Consider the following 27,441-nt stretch of genomic DNA (forward strand, 5'->3'; position numbering starts at 1 on the left):
TTTGATGCACTTGATAACCAACAGCTTCATTGACTCATTGGTAACTCTATATCATAAAATTCCTATAAATTACATATTTTCCTTTCCTATATGATATTAGGTGTTAACCCCAACTATACAAAACTGAAGGCCAAACACCAACCACTGCAACAAAGATAACTGTAATGTTGTCAAAACTATGTTTCTAATGCTATCAATAATTCACAACATATGAGGTCTTCACTTGAAAGAATATAGTAATGTACAGTTCATGATACAGAGGCTCTGGTCTTCAATTGACCACTTGTCTTCCGGATTTGAAGATTCTCAATAGAATAAACAAGAAGATTTCCATCTTTTGTCCCTGCTAAGAAGCAATCTTCAGGTGTAATAGTCAGTGAAGTTATTACTTTGGCAATTCCACTGTACTTTTTCACGATTTCCAGTGAGCTCATAGACCTCACAACAATCTGACCTTGATCGCCTGCGCAAACCATGAACTCGCCGCAGCAACTGAGTTCAAGACAGTTGAGACGGCCATTGGAATCGGAAGAGGCGATGTGTTTCCCGTTAATGGAGTACAGGTGCAAACTAAGATCATCGTCAGAATAAAGAACAATCCGGCCATGGCGAGAAGCAGCGAGCTTTGACAATGGGCTGCCAGTTGGATGCCTAATAGATCTTATGTATCTACCATCATGTAGGGTATGGAAGACACAAGTTCCATCTTTCGATCCACTAATAACAACATCAAGCTCCACACTTGCATATAAGCAAGTGATTATATCATCATGTCCACACAGTATACGGAATGGAGTCTCAGCAATGACATGAGCCTCTTGTTGAGCATGTTTTACTCGCTTTTTGCCACGGATAATTTCCCAGACCATAACTGTTGTGTCGTGACTTCCTGTAGCAACGATGCTTCTGTCGGATGTCACTGCAATAAACATGTTCAAAATATAATCATATAATACTTGTGAATGTGTGTTAGCTAATAAAACCACATATCATTTTGTGGCGAAAAACCCAATACTAATGGGCAATAGAAAATTAGAAATCATGGCCACAGTAAAATACTATGCAAACCAACTAATACCATTTTAATGACCTCATTTTCAAGTTAGTCCTGAAATAATTTAACTACCGTAAATGGATTGTTAAACCCTAAGCCCGTTTATAGATAAGCCCATTAGGATTCTCTCTATTCTTGTATAAGTAGTGGTAGTCTGTACAGTTCTATACATAGAGATATATACAAATATACATTATTCTCTCATATATTCACATGGTATCAGAGCCTAAACCCTAGGACCTAAGCCATCCCACCGCCGCCGCCATCGGAGCATCGCCGGAGAGTTCACTGCCGCGACTGGATGCACGTTCCAAGTCGGTACCGTGGTTCGTTCTCCGATCTAACACCACAGATACCTCAGGGACGTCGTCGCGAGCCTACCGCCGCAAAACCGGTCACCGTCCGCCGCCGCACTTCTTCCTCCGGTCTCCGATCGAGCTGCCGTTGCCACCATTGGACTCGGCTTGAGGAGACGCATCTCCTAGTGTCGCTCGTTTCCGCTGCCGTCGCCGGTCACCGCCGCCGCCCGCCGGTCGCCGCCGCATTTTTCCGGCGACCTGAAGATCTGTTTCAGATCAGTGTGTTATTTGCACTGTTTCAGATCTGTTTTGAAGAGCAGACTTTTTTGTTGCTAGCTTTGAGATTAGTTTTGAAGAGTAGTTATCTGTGCTGGACTCTGTTGATGTTAAAATAAGGCTACGGAGCTTGTTGACAGGCATTTACAGTCAATTTGTTGTTGACCTGAAGATCTGTTTTGCATATTATTTTGCAAAATTTGTTCTGTCAGACCACTGTCAATATGGTGCAGACCACTGGTTCAGAGGCTCAGGCTCACAATAGTTTCGTCCCAAATGACTATGCAGAGTACCTCCGATTTGAAGCCTTCCGAAAGGTTACTACCACACCTTCCTCCAACCATGGTACCTCCCCACTTGTTTGTCTCTCTCATTCTAGTACTCCTAATACTTGGATATTGGATTCAGGTGCCTCAGACCATATTTCTGGTAATGTCTCACTTATGTCTAATGTTTCTCAGTCTAAAGATTTACCCATGATTACTTTAGCAAATGGTCATCAAACTCAAGCTGTTGGTATTGGCCAGGCTTCACCTATTCCCTCTCTCCCTTTAGAGTTTGTGTTGTATGTGCCCAATAGTCCTTTCAACCTTATTTCGGTAAGTAAAATCACCCGTACTCTTAACTGCTCTATAACCTTTTCTGTTGATTCAGTTGTTGTGCAGGATCGCAGTACAGGGAAGGTGATTGGCACAGGGCTTGAGTCGCAGGGTCTCTATTACATGCGAGGGGGTGTTGCTGCCAGTGCATCCACAGATTCACCTTTGCTTATTCATAGTCGTCTTGGTCATCCGAGCCTATCCAAACTTCAACGGATGGTTCCAGGTATCTCTGTTGAGTCTTTAGATTGCGAGTCGTGTCATCTTGGAAAGCAATCCCCTAAGTCTTTTCCAAGAAGAGTCAATAATCGGGCTGTGTCCCTCTTTGATTTAGTGCATACGGATGTTTGGGGTCCTTATCGAGTCAATTCTACCTTAGGTTTCCATTATTTTGTAACCTTTATTGATGATCATTCACGATGTACTTGGGTTTTCCTTATGAGAAATCGTTCTGAGTTGTTCAATATCTTTCAGAATTTCTGCAATGAAATACAAACCCAATTTGGTACTCCCATCCGTGTTTTACGTAGTGACAATGCCAAAGAGTATCTATCTGCTCCTTTCCAATCCTTTATGCAATCTCGGGGTATGTTACATCAAAAGTCCTGTGTTTACACACCTCAGCAGAACGGGGTTGCTGAGAGGAAAAATAGGCATCTAGTAGAAATTGCTCGTACTATGTTATTGCATTTTCATGTTCCTTCTCATTTTTGGGCTGATGCTATCCTTACTGCATGTTATTTGATCAATAAACAACCTTACCCCGTATTCCATTGTGTATCCTTCTGTTGATCTTTTTCTTCTTCCTCGGATTTTTGGATGTGTTTGTTTTGTCCATGACATGACGCCAGGGCGGTCAAAGATGGATCCTAAAGCTGTTAAGTGTGTGTTTTTAGGTTATTCCCGGCTACAAAAGGGTTATGTGTTATTCTCCGTCACTCAAGCGACACTTTGTGTCTGCAGATGTCACCTTTATTGAGTCATCTCCTTTCTTCTAGCCTTCTCCAAAAGACACTGTTCGAGAAGTCCTCCATATTCCTTACCTTGGTCCTCCAACTGATCCTCCAGTTGCCCAAAGTACTGATCTTCCAGCTGATCCTCCCGTTGTCCCTAACCCCCCCCCCCCTTCAGGTTTATCAACGTCGTCCTCGCCCTACACCTGCTGAGACTCCTGTTGACTCACCCGGGCCATCTGATCCTCCTGCTGCGGTTCTACCACTTCCACTGGAATCTGTTCCTGATCCCACTGACGCATCCACTGATCTCCGTAGAGGTACACGTTCTACTCGTAACCCTCATCCCATATATACTTTCTTGAGCTATCATCGTGTGTCTTCCCCATACTATGCCTTCCTTTCTCATCTGTCTTCTGTGCCTATACCCAAGACTACTAGTGAGGCTCTCTCGGATCCAGGTTGGCGCCAAGCCATGTTGACAGAAATAGAGGCTCTTCAATCCAGTGGCACATGGGAGTTGGTTCCTCTCCCTGTGGGTAAGACTGTTGTTGGGTGTAGATGGATTTATACTGTGAAGGTGGGCCCTGATGGTAAGATTGATCGCCTTAAAGTAAGGCTGGTGGCTAAAGGCTACACCCAGATTTTTGGTTTGGATTATACTGATACTTTTTCTCCTGTAGCTAAAATTGCATCAGTCCACTTGTTGTTGTCTCTGGCTGCTATTAACCATTGGGACCTACACCAATTGGATATCAAGAATGCTTTCCTCCATGGCGATCTTAAAGAAGAGGTTTATATGGAGCAACCACCTGGGTTTGTTGCTCAGGGGGAGTCTGGCTTGGTGTGTAAGCTTCGCCGCTCTTTGTATGGCTTAAAGCAGTCTCCACGAGCTTGGTTCGGGAGATTTAGCTTAGTGGTGTGTGAGTTTGGTATGGTTCGGAGTGAAGTTGATCATTCTGTGTTCTATCGCCATTCTAGTGAGAAATGCATATATCTTGTTGTGTATGTGGATGACATCGTTATAACAGGAAGTGATCAAGAAGGCATATCCAAACTGAAAGAGGTATCTCTTCAGTCGATTCCAGACTAAGGACTTGGGCAAACTGAAATATTTCCTTGGTATTGAAGTAGCTCAGTCTCACAGTGGTATAGTTATTTCTCAAAGGAAGTATGCCTTGGATATTCTAGAAGAAACGGGTTTGTTGGATTGTAGACCTGTGGATAATCCAATGGGTCCAAATGTTAAACTTCTACCAAGACAGGGGGAGCCATTGCCTGACCGAGAGAGATACAGGAGACTAATCGGGAAATTGAATTATCTCACAATCACTCGACCAGATATTTCCTTTGCAGTCAGTGTATTAAGCCAGTTTCTTGAAAGTCCTTGTGATACTCATTGGGATGCTGCTGTTCGAGTTCTGAGGTACATCAAAAGAGCCCCAGGGCAAGGTCTACTGTATGAAGATAGAGGACATGCTCAAGTTGTGGGATATTCTGATGCAGACTGGGCTGGTTGTCCTTTTGACAGACGATCTACCTCAGGTTACTGTGTACTCATTGGTGGTAATCTTATATCTTGGAAGAGTAAGAAACAAGATGTTGTTGCCAGATCCAGTGCTGAAGCTGAATACCGTGCTATGGCTATTGTCACGTGTGAGTTGATATGGCTTAAGCATTTACTTCAAGAGTTACAGTGTGACCAGGTCGCTCAAATGACATTAATATGTGACAACCAAGCAGCTCTTCATATTGCCTCAAATCCAGTTTTTCATGAGAGGACCAAACATATTGAGGTTGACTGCCACTTTATCAGGGAGAAAATTGTGTAATGGGAGTATCAAGACTAGCTTTGTCAACTCTACAATCAGTTGGTTGATATCCTAACAAAGTCTCTTAGAACTCCTAGAGTTGGGCATATTTGTAACAAGCTTGGAGCATATGATCTATACTCTCCAGCTTGAGGGGGAGTGTTAAACCCTAAGCCCGTTTATAGATAAGCCCATTAGGGTTCTCTCTATTCTTGTATAAGTAGTGGTAGTCTGTACAGTTCTATACATAGAGATATATACAAATATACATTATTCTCTCATATATTCACATGGTTGTTAAACCCTAAGCCCGTTTATAGATAAGCCCATTAGGGTTCTCTCTATTCTTTTGTATAAGTAGTGGTAGTCTGTACAGTTCTATACATAGAGATATATACAAATATACATTATTCTCTCATATATTCACATGGATAACTTCCCAAACACTCACAAGTAAACCTCACCTTGTTTAAATTTTCGCTAAGCAATATAATGATCCAGAGGTGGTAATAATGTAAAACAACCCATTAAGGCAGATGTTAAGACATGATTGTGAAGTTTACCTGAAATGCAGCTGACAACATCTTTATGTTGTCTAATGCTCTGCACTATTCTTCCATCAGTTAATGATATGACCTGAAAACTGTTTTCCCAAGTGCCACATGATATTAAGAAGTTTTCAGACGGAGTTGGTAATGTCGCAAAGCATTGTGCACCTAGTTCAATATTTTCTGCCAGAGGACTCCCAATTTTCCGAGAAGAAAGTATATCAGAACCAATGCCAAAGAAAGGATCCTGAAAAAGATTAAGAAACCATGAAAACCAGAGTACTATATAGCTTTAATACCAACCCCAATATGAATCAAGATAGCACCTGTGAGCCAGAGAAGGTGAAGTTCCCTCCAGACTGCAATTGAGTTGTTAACCACATCTTAACAGACATGGTGAGACCTTGGTTCACATGGACAACACTTGAATCAAACACATTAACATACAAGACAGTCGATGGAAGATTAGTAGTACTTGCTACAATTGAAGTCAAAGTGATAGAATCGGGCGCATATTGCAGAGGATGTGCAATTGGTATTGGTGGTCCTCTTCTAGGGTGTTTCTTTTGGAAAATTTGAATAGGTGTTTGGCCAAAATTAGCAATTTGATCTTCAATTGCTGAGCTTTGCAATTCATCATCCATTGTCTCCAGATCAACAGCACCTTCATAAGTTAAATAGTAAAAAACGTTTGCTGCCTGTATGACATTATAAAAAATTCAGTGAGAATCAAACAAGATAAGTAAACTGCATTAGTTTTGCTGCCCTACAAATTTGTTGGCCATACCTCAACTGCTGGTTTTCCACGCTGTTTATAACCAAAGATCAAATCAATCCAATGGTGAAGGTTTGAGCTAACATATTCACTTTCAAGGGCCTCCCTATGCTTGCTTATGAATTCTTCAGGAGAACCCTGTAAACAGATTTCAAACTAAGTTCTTTGCATTTCAGCATTTGAAAAGACAGAAAACTGAATTTCAGGAGCATTATAGCTGGCATTATACAAGCAACCTTAAAAGTTACTCCAAAGGAATACAGATACACAGATTTTGCAAGGGAATGCTTGCATTCTTTCAGTCAACCAAATAAGTATGTCCACCCAATGGATAAATCTCTCAACATTTAGTCAAATCTGATCATTTACATCCCAGCTACGGTAAAAACACACTTTCTGCTGAGAACTTTTGCTACTGGCTTTGAAATAAGTTAATGAACAGTTGAGTTACAAAATTCGTCATAAAAACATGAAGGATTACAGTATCCTTTTTCACTGAGATTGAGCCCAACAAGAATTCAGAAAAACACTTGGTTTTTGTCACCCTTAAATATAAGTCTACATGTAAACAAAAAGAGAAATATTATCCATAGAAATATGCAGGGACATATAAAATACCTTAGCCCATTTAGGAAGCACAACATCACCTAATGGTTCTCCATCTTGTTTCACTCCAAAATGATATGCATTTGAATTAATAAGAAACTCTGGCATGTAAAAGAATTCAGGTATCAACTCCTTGACATCACTTGTATTAGTAAGGCAATTCCGAAATGTGCCTTCAACGCCTTGAAAAAGTCTGTCAGCATGATCAAATTTTCCACCCTATAATGGCAAAGGCCATACAATAGTAAGAGTTAACAGTGGAGTTAAAGATGACAAATCAAGATGCAAAAGAGGCTAATTCAGTACCAAAATGGTCATTCTAAATAACCCTGACAGTTTGGATGGTTAGTATACCCATAACTGAATGACTCAAAGACTGGAAAACAACCATTTGCAGAACAACCAGTCAATTACCTGCAGATTACGATGGAGTGCTGTAAAAGGCTCCAATCTAAGAAGGTAAAAGAGCACAATTCCCATGCTAGAGTAATGAGAACCATAATAAAAACTGCCAAAGGAAGATTTAGATATTAATCCATGTCACATACATTTACAAGGCATATATGGTTAAGAAATATGCTTACAAGGTAATGCACAGCACAAATCATAGATTACCTGGGAATATCAGGATCACAGAAGTTACGATATCTGTCTTCAAAAACCTGCCAAATTCAATAACTTTAAAATCTTATGATACTATAGTTGACTATGAACTCAAAAGCCAAGTCAAAGAAGTAGAGAGCTGATGACCTCCAACCGTTTTGGATCCAATGCTCCAACTGGTTTTGAAAGATCCCTATAAGAAGATGCCGTGTTCAAATCAAGAGTCTCTGAAGAATAATCAGCCAGAACCCAAGGAAACACAGGATACTGAGTTAAATCGTTATAAGATCTTCCAGCAAGGGTGTTAAGAATCATCAGGTACTCAAAGTTCGTAATCTCTCTTCTCCTCCAACTTTCTCTGGCGATTTCTGCCATCTCCAATGCAACACGCCGATCAACAAAAGAAACAATGCTAGTCTTGTCCCTATATCCTTTAGGAAACACAGATTCATTTCTGGTTGTTACAATCAAGCTGCCAACATCCTTTGCATCCTTTTGTGTTGCGAAATTCAAAAACACTGGAGCAGTAGAGTCGTTGAAGAAGATCTCAATTGCTGTGTATCTAAGCAAATATCTAGTCCAATGGACAGCTTTTACCTACAATTGGTAGCCAGTAGAAGAAAATTTAAATCCATACACAAGGTATGGCCTTCTAGACCTAAGGATAGGAGTACAACCTCCAACCCTCTGGCATAACCCCACCCATAATAATAATAATAATAATAATAATAATAATAATAATAATAATAATAGCTGGCAACACTCAGGTATGAAAGACACAAAAAAAAAAAAAAAAAACTGTTCTTATACCTTAGAGATGATCCATCTTCTATGGCGCTTGATATTGTTGGGATTCTTTTGAGGAGCATTCCCACATAATGCACTTATGCTATCAATAGCTCTTCCTCTTTCAGAATCCAGATCAAGACTGATGGGCCATTTAAAAATATTCTGCTTCTGGCTTCCACCTACCTGATCAGGCTTGCTCAGATCAAACATACCTGAAGAGTCAAAGTTTTTGAAGACAGATGATCCTCCAGTGCCTTCCACTAAAAATTCACCAGAGAAATGCAAGAACTTCTTCATGACAGCCAGATGCCCAGCTAACTTTCTCTTTGGTGTAACCAGAACACAGCGGACTGACAAGAGAACCTGAAAATTGTTGAAACACATGCAATGAAGAATATGACCCCTATAAGTTAAAGCTTTCCTGTGTGGATTTTATATCATACCTCACTATTTTCAGTTTCAGCTGATGAAGAGGAGCAATCTTTTCTGTCCTGAGCAATGTCTGTTTGATCACCAATCTCTTTGACAACATCTGAGAACCGTTTATCAGTTGGGTCATCAGAAACAGGACCACTAGATTCAGCATCACTTTCACTTAATTCTGAAGAACCCTCATCTGTAATCTTCCTAATCCCTTTCAGCAAAACCCGCTTCATTTGCTCTGGAATATTGGCCCCAAATCCAGATTTTCCATCATTGGCAATAGAAAGGGTGTCAGTAGGAGCAATAGTAGAGATAGGTAGACATAGCTTTTCATCAAAATGATAATTCCGTCTCAACTTTTGCCGGCGACGCCATGCGTCTTCTATCTTATCAAGTTTCCAGTGTGTTATAATATTATTCGGAAAAGGATTAGCAGACCATGGACCCCTCTCATCAATTAGAGAGCGGAAAGTATGAATCCATTTTCCCTGTTCAAGAAAAATTGTATTCAAGAAAATTAACTGCAAATTCAAATAAAAAATAATGCAATCTAAAATTCTTTAAAAAAATAAAAAATAAAAAAATTGTATGCTTACAGCAACTACTTGCTGCTCCTCATCTTTAGATAATTGGAAAGAATCCCTTCTCTTGTTGTCTGAGGCAAGAACAGCAATTAAACTGCTCTGAATTTCATCTTTGATTATTTTCTTTTGATTAGAATCAACAACCATACTTTCATCTAGCCTAAGATGAAGCTCTTGTAACTGTCTAGTCCTATCTGCCCCCGAGCTCTTTATATATTTTACTTCATCAGAAAACTGGATACGATCACATAAAATTCAGTGATACATAATACAACAAAATGGAAACCAAAATAAGATACATACGCACACACATTCATGTGTAGTATAACGACAAGAATACAACTAAAATTAGTACTCAGGGTACAATATCGTTATATAAAGAAGTAAAACACATAAGGGTACAAAGAAACAATATAAATTCAGACAGCAACTAAACAAGAATTTAAATCCAAGATTAAATGGTTTTAAGGCATAAAAGTCCAGCTAAGCTAATCTGCGTCATTGGCAGATTTACAAAAATTTCAATCCAATATGTTCACAGAGATTGAGGAACCTCAAGTGTACAATAATGCAAGTAATAGGAGCTAAGGAGCCCGGCACAATATTGAGTATTTGAAACTAGACTTCTGTGCAATAATTTTTTTCTTTAATGTTAGTCCCAGATGAAATTAACCGCTTATCAAATTAAACAAATTAGAAATTCACAACCAATTTGTAGATTATAATTAAAAACAGATCAAGATACTAAAACAAGGAAATACAATCAGAATTGAACTTGATCCCATCTCTGAAGTTGCCAACCAATACCTTTGGGGGAGCATACAAGGGTTTGCTTATTGCTGCACAAAAAAAAAAAAAAGATCCACACGCAACTGGAAAAAGTAATCATATGACTCACCGCAGAAAGTACTCGATCCTTTTGGATCAGGTTATGAATGGAGCTTCCTTCTTTTGGATTGCTGCTTGAATCAGCTGAATCCTCTCTGCCAACAATACTAGTAGCTAACATTGACTTTCCGCAACTTACTGTTTCACGGATTAAATGAGCAATAACATGAAACCTAGCACCATCATCCAGCATCCCATAATGTGATCTAACAGCAAGCAAGGCCCTATATATGAATTCAATTCCAGGTCACATATTCAGATAAATAGTCACCTATGGATAATGTAGCACACAAAAATAAAGGAACCCAGATAAAACTTCTCTTAAAAATTAAAATGGTAAATATACGGTACCATATGAAGAGTTGCAACCGGCTCTTGCTTTGCTCATCATCAGCAGTGAGAAGGCAGGGTAGAAGGGGGATGACCTGTTGAACACATCGAGATGCTCTTTCAAGGGATGATTTACAAAGATAGAGGATCATCAGTCGAAAAACAATTTTAGGACATTTCTCCCCTCTTAGAAGCATAGCTTTGTCAACAGGTTTATTTGGTTTTCCAGCCAAAGCATTGCCAATTCCACCAGATACAACAACAGCAGCCATTTCAGCTGCTGGAATATTCAGTGATTCAACCAATCCACGAGCTCTTTGCCCAAAGGTAGTAATTGCAGCTGGGGAAGACTTGGGCAACATTTTATTTGACCCCTTTCCATTCATTGCACTAATAATATTCCATATGTTGTCATATAAATTCCACCACTCTTCATTGATTTTCTCCTCTTCTTTTGTGTTGGGCAAATTCTGAACCTCAATACTCCTGGGAAACATAAATGAAGCATAATGCATGAACGGGAACCAATACGCACACACACACACACATACATACATATATAGATAAAATTGTTTCAATCAGTATAATCATCACCCACTGGAAAAATGGAGTGCTGTCAAGCTATTGAAGACAGTGAGCAAATCAATTTAAATATACCTTGATAACTTCTCATCAAATTCTCCTTGCAGGGCCTCCAATAAGGCAGAATCAAGGTCTTTGAGTTTTTCTGGTTCTAAGAACTCAGTAGAAAAGTTTGTGCGGCTAGCTGGAAACTGCAAGGCATAGTCAGAAACTTAATGTAATGTAAAATAATATAGCATATATTGTGATGATGTGTTAGAATAAAAATAAAAACAAAAGAAATTACTACTGTACATCACAATAAAAGAGACCAACTGTATCTTGCATCACAGTTGCAGCATGGCAAATAAATAATTTGACTCAACATATACTTTTTTATCAACCCAGAAATGGAAGAAAAATAAATTTAAAACAAAAAACAAAAAACAACGAACAAGCCTAGCTAAAGCCAACTCTACATAGCTCTAAAATTCTTTTTAAAAGAATAGCTCACAAAACAATGAAAAATATTTGGAATGAGGAATTAAAAAATAACACAAGTCAGAGTGTTTCAGGGTAATCATATACCGGAAGCTTATAATTTATTTCTGAAAGAAGCATCTCATCAACTAGTTTCAGAAGGTACAACATATTGTCTCGGCAAGGCTGTGTCACAAGAGTATTTTCCTCAGAAGACAAATCTACCAGCTTCCGGATTAAGTCCTCATAGAGATCCCGAAGAAAATACTGATATGAGAGGCAACCCTGAAGAAACAAAGAAAAAAAAAGTCCATCGGCTTCCATAAGCAATTTGTAGGTGGCTACCAATGAATTGCAAAATACATAAAGTTATTCAGAAGAGTTAAAAGCATACCTTTTCACATTGAACAAGTACAAAATTCACTGTCTCCTCTAAATGTTGCCACCCTCCTTTGACCAAATGCACAGAGTGACAAAGAACAACACAGTACAAACTCCTAATAAAGTTTTGTTCACTAATCTCATAGTCACTGTGAATATGCGTCTTGAGTTTGTAGTTCTTCAATGCATCTGTCTTCAAAGAAGCATCCAACCACGCGTTCCAACCATGCTCCTATCACACAAATCTGAGTAATTAAAGATAGTTTACAAGCAACAGTTTCCTTGAGCTACCAGGTAATATTTTATATTTATACCATTAGAGCTTCAATGTTTGAAGGATTTGAGTCAAGAAGATCAAGTAGATCGCTAACAATTTTAATCCTTGCAGTAGCATCATCACAATTTGCCAAGAATCTGAAAATGAGGGGTAAGATCTGAGGAAGAAAGAATTGAGAGTTACTCCTCTTCTGATGGTCAAGCTGGTTATGCTTCTGAAGAACCTGCTTGGAAAATTTAGGTGCGTTTATGAATCATATAGCCATGTGCATTCACCATTCAATAAATACTCAACTCCTCAGATATGAGTAACGAAAGTCATAAAACATGAAGGATAACCATTTGACTGCTGAATTAAAAGATTATACAACTGTTCAGGTGGATGTTAAATCAAAACATAATTACACAAGAGAAATGAAAATGATACATAATCACCTGTTTAGGGCTTGCACCTCCAAGAAGAACATCAAACAATGTAGCACACAGAAGATCTGTCTGAGGAAACTTGAACAGTTGGTCTGACATTACTGAGAAAATGGGCTGCATCCTTGAACTGGCTTTCTTGTGGCTGTCTAAAAGATATTTAGGTCGTCCCACGGCAATGCTAAAAAATTTTGATCCTTTCTTCTCTGACGGAAGACCAACAAGCAGTCTACCAAGGAACTGCAAACTAAGCAATCTGATAGGCTCAAAATCCCTGAATTAATAAAACAGGAGAATAAATATTTTAGATGCCAATACATTCAGAAAATACACATAAAGGAAACATATATTAGGAAGGCTACAGTTCTAAGGGAAAGGTGGGTGAGGACTGAGGATGGTAATGATAAGGCTACAGAGTTTTTTGTATGGCCAATGGAGACTTGAGAAACTCTATTCCTTCAAAAACCACCAGAGTCAAGAAGTTTGTAAGCACAACTTAGGCTTGCACACTCCATTTTTGTTGGGACATAAGGAGATAGGTGTATTCCTTCAATTTCTTTCCTTCTTTTGGCCCTTTCTCAATTTATTATTTCCAGTGAAGGTAATTGTGTCACTCCTTGGATCCCGTACTGTTTTAAATGGCATTTTCCCTATGTATCAGTTCAATTTTGTCCCTTTTGGCACTGTTGTTGATTCTTAATGCATTTTCAACAAATCATCAATTAATAGAAAAATCATATAAATATACACACATAAAAAGTATCATGAATCATCAGAAATGTGATTTTTTTTAATCAGTAACAAGCTTATTATTAGCTTTTGTCCATAAATGTTAAGTGCCACAAACCCCATAATTGCAGTAGGAAGGTGGAAGTGCACAAAGAAGAGTTAAAAATGGCAATTATATCAACCTAGACCTGTATTGCCACAACTGATAAAAAAAATATGATAGTAAATAAACCTATTTATGACAGTAAGTTGGTTAATTTCATTGCTCAATATTGACCTCATAGGTTGCAGAAAACACAATGTAATATTTTCTGCGTGCTCATTTTCAGTATTCAAACCAAAAATTTTCTAAATCGAAGATGAATAAAACTATTTGGTCACCTTGTGAGATGAAAAAAAAAAGTCTAAGCTGATTGTTGGATATCAATTATAGATTCAGGATTCCATTTTTTTAATTAGAAAATGTACAGGTAATGCCACAGATCTCTAAGAAGGTTTTAGTGTTCATCAGCCAAACTGAAAAACTAAAAATAATTAAGAAAATATTGAAGTGGAAAAGGGAACAAGAAGGCTTCTGTTTCTTCTTGTTATGAACCAAACCAGTTTGCCCATAATAGTAAGAATTATAGCATACCCATTTGAAGTAAAAGGCAGTATAATGACAGAAGACATACCTTTGAAGAAGATTGACAAAAATGTGACAACCACCAATCAAATTAACTTGCTCCATAAAAGAAGCAAGCAGCGGCTTCTGGGATACAGAACGAATAATCATATGCAAAACATCTTCAATGCATGACATATCCTGGCTACTCTCGAAAAAGGCGATAAGACCATTTATATCTGATACTGAAATATGCTCCCTGCATAACAAAACATATTTCAAAGAACATTTTGTAGAATAAACCATTATAAAATGACAAATTAAACCATGAAAAAAGAAATGTTGCTGGGAACAACACATCAAGGAAAAGCACAAATCTGCTCTTAATATAAGGAAGTATAGAAAAAGAAACTATTTACCTGAGGCCCATCTCACCAAGACTCAATAGAAGGAGACGAATTTTATGTATTTCATCTTTGGTGGGTCTTTCTGAAATAACTGACCTTGTCACAGCATGTAAAACTGGTTTGTTTCCAATAGCAGAACTATTTTTTGCATCATCACAGTAAAACTGTTGTATTATATCAAGAACTCGGGGGAGTCTACATAGGCTTTTTAGCAACCTTGGATCATTATCAAATTGCTGAATGAGAAACATATACAGCTCACGTTGAACCCTGTAAACTGAGTGCACCCAAATAAGTGGATTAAGGAATATATTTGATATAGCATCCTTCATTAGCATATCGGACAAACCTGCAAAAAATTACAGAATGCTCAGCAACAGAGCAGAACATCAGAAAATTAAGCACACGAATAACTAACAAGTACAAAGTTACAAATCCAAGATCCAGAAACTGAAATTGAGCAACGTACCACTATTTGAAACCGTATTTAACAAATGTTTTAAAGCCGAAAGTGTTTCCAAATTGAGCTGTTGAGGCGGAACAGATTGAAGTAAAAACCCTAATATTGAAAATCCTGATAGTAGAAGCATCTGCTGCTGATTGGCTAAATTCTCATCTAAAACAGAAGCTATAAGCTCAATAACTTCTGCAGTTAAACGTTCCTTTGTAACTGGAGTTAGCAATGTCTCACCAACATGCTTCTTATCTTCATCTTGATACAGTTCAATCTGAGTGAACAGAGGAAAGAAAACAGATACCCCACCTACACAGTATATAATCTGTTGTAGCAATCGTCTGGAACATAGCTGTGTCCCAACAGCAGACACAGTTGCTTCAAATGAACTCTTATCCACCCCAGTATCCAAGATTGGTGAAACATTAAACAACATTCTGCCTTTACTTGCCTGATATGGAACACAAAAGAGTTGAATAAGAGTATTAAAATTTGAAGTAAACATATTTCCAAAAGCAGATAAAGAACCTGTGCATTAAGTCCAAAAATAATTTTGGACGCAAGGCCATCCTTCACATCAATTGATCCATTGTTATATGGACTGTCCAAACCAACTGCAAATTCACTGTCAAGGAAGGAGTACATGTAGCTTGGTCCTAGGGAATAGATAAGTTTCACTTGTTCAGAAGTAATTGAATCATTGAACAAGTAAACAGGACCAATCTGACCAAAAAATGAGGATGAATCGTTGATTGAAAGCAAAGAATTGTCCTCAAAGTAAGGGAAATTTATGTTTGTGCCGATGGTGCAACAAGTCAAAGGCTCATTTATTTTTGCATATCTGCAATCAGAATAATAAAGTTCTGGTCAAATTTTTGCATTTCTAGAAGAATCAAATGCATAATATCTACTACTCTCCTATGTTCCTTTTCAGATCTTAGAAACCAACAAGAAGGAATCAAAAAATAATGAAATGAAACACAACCTGCATTTTTCAGATGACACAAGAACTCCATCCAAATAACATTTCAATTGGCTACCCCCAGAAAATGCCCTACCAATTGTATGGGTGATACACAGAAAATGCCACTTTTTTCTGGCAAGGTTCACATGGAGAGAGACACAGTGTCGCTTCTGATTTATCGACTGCAAGAGGTTTAAAAGTAATCCATAAATTGTTAAAATTATTAAGCCATAGTAAGAGAGAATATGTAATATATTTGGATGGGAAGACTCCATTGTGATCTTTATAAAATACAAAAGGAACAAAGCCTTAATTAAGTGCAAAGCTCATTTAAGTATATCATTCAGATTAGAGATCAAATAATCCACTTTCTCCAAGATCATGATCATAGACAGTAATCCATAAGATAACTAGCAGGAGAATATGGATTATCACAAGCTTTACCAAGCAGAACCTAAGTATGCTGATTTCATGAAAACAAAGTGCAAAATTAGCCTTTCCTTTGTGAAAACAGAAACAAAATACCATAATTTACTACTGCACCTCGTAGATTAAACTGTTCTTTGTAAGGACAGCAATGCATCCTCTTCCACTTTCAGTAAGAAAACTGAAAAGCCCCATTGTCCCACTCCTGGGAAAGCTTTCTATCCTTAACCAACAAGTAAAGGAAAGTCCCTTACTCAAAGGATAATGAACTGGAGTTTTAATTGATATTCCCTGCAGGTGCCATACAGAGATGATAAAGAAAGTGGCATAGTCAAGATAGCAGCTTAAATAGCTTAACTGCATTTAAACAAAATCTGCAAAGAGGAACTTAAAAATAAAAATAAACAAGAAAAAGTAAAGGGTAAAGAAAAGAGTTCAAATAGCTAGTTATTCTGAATAAAGTTCAAGTGGATACAGTTCACACAAAAATGGAAAGAAACAACCAGTGAGCTGATAGATGTTTGTTGTGTTGGGGGGCAATTTAAACTTACAGAGTCCACGCCATTAAGATCGAAAAAGGCAGTCGGTCCTTTCTCATTTAGCATTGACTGCACACTGGTTAATAGCAATGAGCAGTACTGCTGATTAGATCCAACTTTTTCACTTCGAAGTAGAGCAAAAATTTTGCGTATGTCTTTCCCTGAAATGCTATGGCCACCAATGACCTGAACCAATAGGGCAATTTTCATGACCACGCCATCATCATCTTCAAGCGCAAACCAATCAAGAAGGAAGTTAAGCATCTCTGCTCTGACACATGAAGTTCGATTTGATATTGAATCCCTTAGAATTTGAAGGAAAGCATTTAGCCCATGTTGCTGCAACAACCCACTGCTCTGCCCAGTCATGAATTGGAAAGAAATTGATTCAATATCACTTACACAAATATAAATAAACATAGATAATATTTCAGTAGAAAGAATTAAAATGAGATGCATTTAACTGCCTCCCAGTGAACAGTGAAAAAGTATTATGTGCTAGCATAAATTACTAACCTTCTGCAGAACACTCAAATAGAGCAAGATCACATCTTCATTCTGAATCAATAAAAAATGAGGCAGATACAACACATGAGAAGCATTTTAAACAGAAACCAACCACAAAGAAACACCAATATCACACAGTCAATACAACTAAATTAGAGCCATCACTCACTTTTATCACAGGGTTTGCCTTGAGATTAAACTTTCCATCAACCAACATATCAAGCAAAGCATTCAAAAGTGCTTCACCCGGTTGCCATTGGCAGAAGTCCAACAGTATGCTTCGCAATGTCTGATAGCCCACACCCACAAGTGACCTGAATGCAGCCTTTCAGATGAAAAGAGAAGGTTAATGTGAAGTAGAAATTTATGGGCATGAACCATGACACATTATCACCAATGCTACAAGAGTGAAAGGTATCACAAATATAGTAGAAACATAATATTCCAAGTACAGAACTAACCAACTTTTTACTAAGCTAGCAATAACTCTTCATAAAAACTTAACATGTGACATTAAGAAGAATACCTATCAACAATTGAGAATTATAGATTCTTTTTATACCTAACTACTGCACATTATCATGTGTTCAACTACTGCACATTATAGATATTTCTTGAGTGTTTGGAGGAATGTAATTTAATTCTATCTCAAATATTAACAGTCCTGTTTACTTGTTGAAGGATGTAGAATGATGTTGAGTTTCAATTATTAGATTTGTTCTTCTACTTTTAAAAATTAAAAGAAGTAGATATGTTCTTCCTAAATTTTAAAAGGACTTCCTAGCTGCAAAAACAATAAGGCACTTGACTTCTGAGTTGACAAAAAGATGCACTGACTAGAAACAGAGTACTGATTCAATTTGGAGCAAAGAATGGATTATTATTATTGTGTGTACAAGGGCCAATTGAAATTCAGATTGAATAATTTTTTTTAAAAATACTGATGGGCAGGCACAAGCTAGCATTTTCAAATTATACTTTGGTAGCCAGTACAAGAAGTATGTCTTGAGATCCATAAATGAAATCCAAATACTAGAACTGAAGAAGAACAAACAGGTACCTTTGAGGCATCATTCTGTGAAAGCAAGCAGGTCAGTGTTTTGAGGACATTTAGTACCAGCATCTCACCATTTGTTACATCAAGGTTCCCATTCAGCAAAGACACAACATGTATGAAACACTCACCATCACAGAATAAAGCCTGATAGTACTGCCAAGACAGGAGCCACATTATACGTCAATATGCAGAACAGAATTTCGATAGACATGTTAGTGACATGCAAAAATACAAAATGTGAGCGGTAAAATACCTCTTCGTCAGTTGAAAGCAAATCTCTCATCCCAACAAGTAGGTCAATAGATAATTCTACAAAGTTCTCGTGTTCCTTTACATGTGTAAATGTCTCTAAATACTTCGAACATAAATAAAGTTTTGCTTTATGGTCTTCCTCAGATATTGAGATAATCTGCTGGCCCAAAAAACAAAAGTCAAACAAAGAATAAGATGCGGGACTAAAATAAACATAGAGGGGTGAAGGGTCAAAGGCAGTAACCTTCATCAGGTCAAGAATATAAGAAAGTATGTGGCCTCTCAGGCCTTCTTCCCAAAACAAATCAAATAAACGGTCAACACAAGCAGAGCTGTGCAACATCAATCTTTTTGCATCATCTATAAGAGAGAAGTATCTTGTGAAAATTTCAACACAAGTTGCCATGCTTGTTTTCCAACATTGGACTGCCTTAGCAGAACTCAACATCTCTTGGTCAAAAGAAGTTGCCATTTCAATCTGAATAGAATCCACATGAGGACTTTCACTTTCAGCTCTCTTAGACTCCTGGGCCTGAACACAGGCAATCTTAAGAACACGAGGAATTGCATCAAGTGTCTTGAAAGAAGAAACAGATTTCTCAGATGAAAGCTGCAATATTTGAAGCAGGCTCCTTGCAAGAACATTAGCTATCCCAGGATTACAAGCAGATTGTTCAAGGGCATCTAATAGAACTGAGCACTCAGGCTGTCATAACAGAAAGTTATTAAATATAAGTATAATATAAAAGACCGAAATACAAAAAGAGCGCACACCAAGACAGAACCACAGATGAAAAGCAATAGAAACACTCTATTGCAGATCTTTTATACAGAACCAAATTTATTTTCTTCCCTTTTACTTTTTTCCTCATTGCTTTGCAGGGGTGAGGTAGAAGGTCTGCAATGCAAGTTATATTCAATCAAACAAGTAGTTACAGGTGGGTTTGAAACAAAAGTTTCATACTTTCATCCACTGCAGTTGTCAGACAAGAGAGCAATTATTTTAGCATAACACGACCAGATGACCAATTCTACACCCATGCAACTATGTTAAATTAAATCACCAGTTCAGTATTTATTCTTTGAAAAAATTAATAGCACATATTATTGAATGGAATATGATGAGTAAATAGTGACAATGGGAGCAAGTAGATAACTTGAATTAGATGCAAGAATGGATCAATGTTCTAAAGAACGCAACATGACACATATCAGCAAGTCTTGATAGATCCATTCCTTGCCAGAATTTTAACAGTGCAAGAAAGCTTGCTAATGAAATATAGGTTGCACCAGTTTTCTGACCATGTGCACCAAAGGAAACTTGAGATGCAAAATGCACACAACTTGCAACTTAACAACATATGAGATCCAACACAAATGTTGGACCACAGGACTTCTTCTACTGCAGGATAAACAGATAGGAAATAGGTGATGAGGATGTTGGAGAGAAAACCCTAGATATGTAACATCTGACAGAGTAGAGGATAAAGGAAGAACAAAGGACCAACCAAGTTATGTGAACTTCCACTTGAAGTTGCCACAAATTCCATGAATGAAATTACTTCTCTCTGAATAGCTTCAACTTCATTAAGATTTATAGAGCTACCCGTGCAATTTGAAGCATACTTCTGTTCATTGCTGAACAGTGGAATCTCATAGTTGGACCCATCATGACCAGAAAATTCCCCTGAAGCAGGGTCAAAATAAAAAAAGTTTTCAGAGAAGAGGAAGTCCCAAGCTCCTTCAGCTCGGAAGACATCAACTAGTGATGGTGAAAAGATCAGAATCGTCTTGAATGCAGAGAGAACACAACGTTGAAGCATATAGGTAAAAAACCTGTGAGAATCATTTAGTGTCAGAAAATTAGACATGAGGAGGGATTTATAAATAATATATATATATACACACACACACACACACACACACACACACATAAACTAACTAACTAACTAATTAGCAGAGTTTGGGGATGCAAATAATAGCATTCGACAACGCAAACCAAAAGAATTAAGAATCCTTAAGAAAAAAAATAATAAATTTAGGTAAAGAAAGAGAAGATTAAAATATGCAAACACTTGAAGATATACCTTAAATGGTTAGGCAGCTCCTTTTGATTCGAGCAAGCTTTTATACATGGAAAAACTATTAGAAGCACTCTAATCACCCACTTTACAGAAAGTTCGACATAAGCTGGAGACATTAACAAGTTACTTCTTCCGGTTGATGCTTGAGCTTTATGTGGTTTACTAACTTCTGATGGAAGAAGAAAAGAAAAAAGGGCAGTGCTCATCTTGGCAACATAATCATTCCAACTTTGTAAATAAGATAGCTTGACTGAAACTGTGGCAGAGTCCTTTGTCCCTTTAGCTTCAGTGGAACTTGTATCATCACTATTATCATAAACATCCTGTGGCAAATCATTGCCATCCAGTCTGACTTTTTGTAGTGTGAATGCAAGTGAACAAAAGCTATTTGCAAACTTGTGCACCCTTCCATTCTCTGATAAGAATTGCATATTGTTCAAATTTCCGAAGCTAGATCAGGTCAAGGACATCCGTGATCATTTGCACAGTTTACTCGTATAGATTTAAAAAGAGAAGAAAATCAAGTGAATTGATGTTTAGGCAAATTTTTAACTGAAAGGAATTTGACAGAAAAGAAGCTGAAAAGGAAGGCTTTAAACAGGCAATTTGAAATCCAATTATGTAAATAGATTTCTTCAAGAAAAAGGCTACTTACAGTTGCACCAAACAGTTCCTTGTGGCCTTTTAGTATTTCCACGAAGTATGAAAGGCAAATATTACACACACACAAACATATATATTTAAGTGAATAGCAAAAGGATACACGGCCTCCCTAAGAACCTCCAATAAAAGAACATGGAGGTGGAAAATATCCAGTAGGAAGTTATTATTCCTGCCAGGAAAAAAGAAATCCATTCTATCAAAAAAATATTACATATAATATACATATAGAGAGAGCAAGAAAGATCCATGTTATAGCATTGTCTTTTATCATGTAAATCAACTAAGGAGCTAAGGTGCAAATATTGCAATTGGGTACCACTGAACCAGGTTCATTATGATCTTAATTTTTTACTCAGAGAATACCTGTCAGTCAATAAATGGAAAACCTATCACTCAATGTTCAATTTTAGTGGACCAAATAGAAAGATCAAAGATCATATTGTAGATGCAACAAACTGAAATAAATATAATACCTAGTGGTGCCAGAACTTGAGAAATCCTCTAATAACAAAGCACTGTTTGATACAACTCCAAGCCCATCCAACAGAACTTCAAGTCCACCAATACTTCGAAAATGGTTCTGACCCCGAGGGTTATCAGAAAGTGCTGATTGAAGAGTTTCAAGAACTAAATTCTGTAGTAAAATGTCCGTATGTTGTTCTTTCATATTCAACCTCCTCATGACACGCAACAGCTCTGAAATCAAAAGTTCAACCAAAAGAATTAAATAACAGTGGCTTCCTACTTTTCATAGCTGGTTAAATCTTAATATTTGACTTACACTATTATCTACGCCATTGAGTAACAATGATTAAAATGGCATAGCAAGAGCCAGTGACTTATTAATATTTAGTAAAATTATAGGAAGAGGTTGGGGGGGAAGGGAATATGTTATAACTAATTGTACACAGAGAAAATGGTGGCATATATACACTTGTCTAGTAGGGTGAATACAGTTTCTTGAATAAGCATAGCTGAAGTGCATTTGGTGGCATAAGTGCATAACAAGCATTAAAAATATCAATTCCCAACATAATAGATGAAATGTGAGGTCCTTCACATCAATAATAAGCCATGAAAAGAATGCTGATGTAATGTGCAAAAGAACTATATTTCTTCTCAACACAAGAAATGTATATAGCACTTTCATTTTATAACCAAAGCACTTTCTCCTGTATTTATGATCAACGGAGGTAGATGCATAAAAAGTTGACTGTGTATAACCAAAGCTTGTTCTCCTATAAAAGCATCCAAATGACAAGAAACAAGAAATAGCATATTAAATACTTTTCATCTACTAAGGAAAGTTAACAAAGGATGCCTCAGGTCAAAAGGTATACCAATTTTCAGGAATCAAGGTTTCTTTCTTAATCACAAGCATTAGCATCAAAGGTTAGGAAAGTTTGTAATTTCTGTTTTTTACAAGATGCTTGTCTGCTAAAAAAAAATCATCTTTATAAGCAGATAGGTAGATCAGTAAGTGTGTCTTCCTCCCAGGAATCAGTTAATGTTTTGCATAATTTTTTTCATAAGTATATCGAATTACCTGTTTAACAAGCTCTTACAACAGAAAGGACCACAACAAAGAAATAGGAAAACTCAGATCTTAAAAGCAATAAATTATCTTGATGGACTTAATAATACATAAATAGTTCCAGAAAGTAATGTCCAGAGAATACCCAGATCTAGAAATAGAACCATAAGTTACACTTGTTTAAATCCCATGCATGTGCTTAAAAAAAGGAAATCAAAGGAGGAAAACAAATGAAGCTGCCTACCTTACCTACTAACCAATTAAGGCCACCCGCTTCCATTACAGACACAACTGCCTTTTTATGCCACTGCAACATTACTTCAGGAAGAGAATCATTCATGTCTAAAGAAGGTTCAGTTGTTTCCCTGCTGCTCCTTGAGACAAAAAACTCCAAGTGACTGCTGCTTAGATGAGCTTTTTTACATGTGCTTGGCTGCAAGTCAATAAAGCTGCCTATTATGGAGACTGCACGTACTAAAATATTCTGAAAAATTGAAATCCTCTCCACAACACTGTTTGACAAACTTCCATCTGTTGAAAGTGCACTTGCAATGGTCTTGAGTTGCACAACTGTGGCTGGAAATTAATAATACTTACAAATTCAGAGACTTTGTAGTGAAAGACTTTTGGTATATAAAGGTCCAAATGGAAAGGAGAAGAAAAAGGGTGACCACATCAAAATGTAGAAAGAAAGATAAAGAATGGATGATCTCTACACAGAGAATAGTAAATAAAATTCAAAACTACATTTGGAGAAAGTATCATATAGATAATGCGTATCATCTCCATTAACCACTCTTATCCTTCCCCCAAAGCAAACATACAACAATTGCAACTAAAACAATTGGAAGAATAAAAAGGACAAAGTATGAGAGAAATTGTACCCTTCATTAATGCTGTAAGCTTTTGAATCCCACCATAGTAGCCAAAAAGTCTGCAATTGTGCAATGAACGAATCACAACAGTCAAAGCATCCAAGACGGGCAAACCTTCAGATGTTATGGTAGACAAAGCTCCTAACTGATCTGCACTTCATAGCATTATGATGGAGTTAAACATAATATTTTCAGGGAGGAAACAAGAATTTATAATGTTCGCAAAGATGTCATTTACTGTAGGAAGGGATTCCTCTACTTAGAGCACATTGCCTTAAAGCACTTTACCAAGTTAAGCCAGCAAAAGAGAAATGCTACAGTGTCCAAAGACCAATTGACCAGACACCAACACAGTGGTGCATTGTTCACAGATCTTTGCTGCCAAGAACAGTACTGTTTTCTAAATTTTCCCAATATTATCTACACATCTCTTGGTGGATAAAGGTGGGTCACGTTTTTCTCTTTCTTTTTTTAACAAAGCAAAGTGAAGTTGTGAGGAATGTGAAAATCTTCCACTTTATCCAGTCAACCCCTCCAGAGAAAAGGAAATGTAAGGAAAAAAAATGTTCAAAGAAAAATATCACTGGACAAGCAATCCAGTACAACCAGGCAATTAGCACTTAAGAGACTTAAATAAGTAGGAAGAAATACTGACTACAGAGCTTTAGAAAATATAAAGCCAACTTACATTCATTAATGAGTACGGTTATTTGTTCAAGCTCTTCAATTAAACATAGAATAATTTCAGCAGGATGACCAAACGAACAGCCAAGTACAACATCAGTAACAAGTTTTGAACCCTCTGTAGTAGATGCAACGGAAACAGCCTCCCGAGATTGGGCAAGATTAATTGGTTCCCAATTTCGAAATACGACAAGGAATTGCTTCAAGAAAATTTGAAAGGACCTCTTCTTTTCCATCTGAAAATTTATTCAAACAGGTTAATAGAGCTGTAAGGTGGAAAAATAATGAAGCAAATATGCATATTAGCAGAAGAAGCCCTGCATGACAAAATATTTCATTTGCTAGCTAATAGTGAAGGAATACAATGAAGCTAAGCTAAAAACAATTCATGTAATAAGAATTGAGCAACACTGAAATTAAACATAGTTGCACAATAATTAGAACTATGAACAAGCACATAACATGTGAGATATCAAATCCTAGAATGACACCAGATAATATAAACAGTCCAGCTCACTCCATAAAGGTAAAACAGTCCCTGAATTCCAAACAGATGCTGCAGAGTGGGAAGGGCGAAGATAAGCTGCTGGCAGCATAGAGAACAAAATATGGATCAAAAACAGTTTTCAGAGTATACTGTAGAGACAAGAGGTGTCTTTCTGAGGATACATATTTACTGGGCATTGGAGTGAAACATCTTAAAAGATAGAGATTATAATTTGGCATATGAATTTACTAGCAAATCAAAAGTTAGATGCAATGGTCCTTCTATGCCAAAAATAATGAAAGAAAAAGGAACTGATTAGATGATTAGATCCTTTAATGAGATAGCAAACCTTTATGAAAGAGTAGGTCAGGTATGACAAATGAATATAGCATCAAAGATTTGCATGCAAAAGGAAAAAGGAAAAAAAAAATAGAAATAAAAATCAGCAACCAATCTAAGTATGACACGAGTGCTGAGTCTTTTTCATATAAACCTCCAACTATATTAAGGGAAAAAGAAGAAGAAGACTCTACACCACAAACTACAGTCTGATTTACTGTTTCAACTTTGGATACTGGATACAGCTGGAACCCAAATCCTGGAGAGTATAGCCAGTTCAAACATTTTCACCACTCACATCACATGCATATATTACTCAATAAATGAAGTACCTATTTTAAAATTGAATGCCTTCTTTTCATTTCGTTACAACTTTTAAACTTTTTTATTTTAGATAACATACAACTTTAAGCTTAAAAAGGGGAATTTATATGTAATTAATAAATTTATTAGATAATTAGTTTAAACCACATGTTATTTAGTACACATGATGCCCAGAAGTTATATGACAAACACCTTTTTCTATTTAGGCATTGGCAAGTGTAATAGTTGGCACCATTCTTTTAGCCTCACAGAAAGTGAAGTTTAATTTGAAAGGACCCTGGAAGTAACCAGGACATTTGAGTCGACATTTTTGCAACATATAAAGCTAAAAGTGCGAGATGAAACAAATCCATTTCAAATAGTTCCACAATATAACCAGCACATTGCCTATAGAAGCTATATCAGTTCAGGAGAACATCTTTTCACATACCTTATCGGAGACATTCTCATATCTTGCCCAGAGTGCACTTAGAATAGCCTCATCACCACTTTCACTGGAAAGGGGGGAATTACCAAGTGAGATTGGTCTATAAATGATGTAAACTCATATACTTCATATTGGATAAACAAAAGAATGTGTAAATCAAATCGGTTCAAAATAGTGAGCAAGGCACACGAGAATTATAGCCACTTAGCAAATCATTCAGCTAATGGGATGTTGGGATCTTTTTAATGTTTCATCCAACTCCCGACAAAAATCAGAAATGTAGTTGATGTTGATCTTAGCACTACATGTGTCTACTTACAAAGAAGAATTTATTTGCCAAAACATAAGTGAGAACACAATAGCAGGTAGTATTACCTAAACCGGATTAATGGAGTTGGAGGAGAGAATCTCTCAAATGATGACCCAGACCGGGAGTCACTACCATAGCTACTTGAGCTCCTCCGTAAAAGGTCAGCAACACCCTTGACGATGTTCATACTTACCCCGGAAGATACAATCAAGATATGAAAAACCAACAGCCAATATACAGAAGGCTATTCCAGCCCCTCATCACATATCACTCTCTCGTTTCCTATTTCCAATCAAATAATAAACATAAAATTAAAGCACAGCAACAAAATTGATTCATACAGAGAATTATTTGAAACAAACCTCATTTAACTGGCAGCAAAATTTATCAAAGTCATTGAAAACACAATTACGAAACAATAAGCTCCTCCTGCTACGAATTAGATTCTGTAAACAAACAAATTGAAGCTGTTGAAATATAGCACTTTTTATTTTCGTGAATTCACAATACTATGTAAACAATGCATTAGTATGCATCTTTCTCAATGAATATATCAGACGGGAATTATGAAGCTGAGCCAGTGAGGTCGATGATTGAAGGAGCTCCGTGAACGATAAATTGATTGAAAATGAATTAATGCAAAAGCTGATAATTACCTGATTGAATCTAATGGCTCTGATGAAATCAGAAACTATTCCTAGGGTTTTAGGCTTCACGATCTAGAACTCGGTCGATTTTCCTTGAAGCTTTAATGGAGTCAGCGATAAATCAGAGCTAAAAATAGTTGTATATGTATGTTTTGTGTATTTATACGTATATAATACGTGCATAGATAATGGATTGGCTATATGTACATGTAGCAGACAAATCAATTTCCTCTGCATCAGGATTCAGGATGACACCAAATCGGCATCTGGTCGCGTGCAATATAATTTTACTTGTATGAATTAAATTTTGCGTATATTTAATTTAATGATGTTGAAAAATGAAAATACAAGCTTGGTTGAGTATAGATTCGTCAAACTGAATAATTTAAAAATAAAATAAACTCAGTCCAAAATTTTACAAAGAGTTAATTCCATTTTTTATATTAGATTTATAGTTGATAGTCTATTT

At 37.0% G+C, this 27,441-nt stretch overlaps 1 protein-coding gene across 4 annotated transcripts; it reads right to left on the reverse strand.

The window, feature by feature from the left end:
• On the reverse strand, window positions 1-27,243 carry LOC116022154 (BEACH domain-containing protein B). Of its 4 annotated transcripts, none has more exons than XM_031262743.1 (41): window positions 26,982-27,243; window positions 26,688-26,754; window positions 26,391-26,607; window positions 26,019-26,082; window positions 24,443-24,674; window positions 23,764-23,904; window positions 23,129-23,455; window positions 21,819-22,041; window positions 21,446-21,514; window positions 20,686-21,132; window positions 20,107-20,434; window positions 18,843-19,304; window positions 18,600-18,755; window positions 18,350-18,499; window positions 17,459-17,614; window positions 17,299-17,340; window positions 16,795-17,139; window positions 16,361-16,534; window positions 15,839-15,999; window positions 15,382-15,694; window positions 14,869-15,304; window positions 14,412-14,748; window positions 14,063-14,251; window positions 12,672-12,933; window positions 12,275-12,460; window positions 11,974-12,192; window positions 11,688-11,864; window positions 11,196-11,311; window positions 10,560-11,024; window positions 10,219-10,432; window positions 9,333-9,554; window positions 8,757-9,224; window positions 8,335-8,676; window positions 7,672-8,121; window positions 7,537-7,583; window positions 7,336-7,429; window positions 6,934-7,140; window positions 6,328-6,453; window positions 5,867-6,238; window positions 5,556-5,787; window positions 1-919 (listed from the first exon to the last, which is right to left on the reverse strand). In XM_031262743.1, the coding sequence occupies exons 3-41, from the start codon at window positions 26,510-26,512 to the stop codon at window positions 249-251; spliced, it is 9,744 nt and encodes a 3,247-aa protein (XP_031118603.1). In that variant the 5' UTR covers window positions 26,513-26,607; window positions 26,688-26,754; window positions 26,982-27,243; the 3' UTR covers window positions 1-248. The 4 variants fall into 4 exon arrangements, with proteins under 4 accessions (XP_031118603.1, XP_031118602.1, XP_031118604.1 ...); XM_031262742.1 differs by having other exon boundaries at window positions 26,688-26,771; XM_031262744.1 differs by lacking the exon at window positions 26,688-26,754.
• Window positions 27,244-27,441: the final 198 nt, after the last annotated feature.

This window comes from Ipomoea triloba, chromosome 6 (assembly GCF_003576645.1).
Source record: "Ipomoea triloba cultivar NCNSP0323 chromosome 6, ASM357664v1".
Taxonomy (NCBI): Eukaryota; Viridiplantae; Streptophyta; class Magnoliopsida; order Solanales; family Convolvulaceae; genus Ipomoea; species Ipomoea triloba.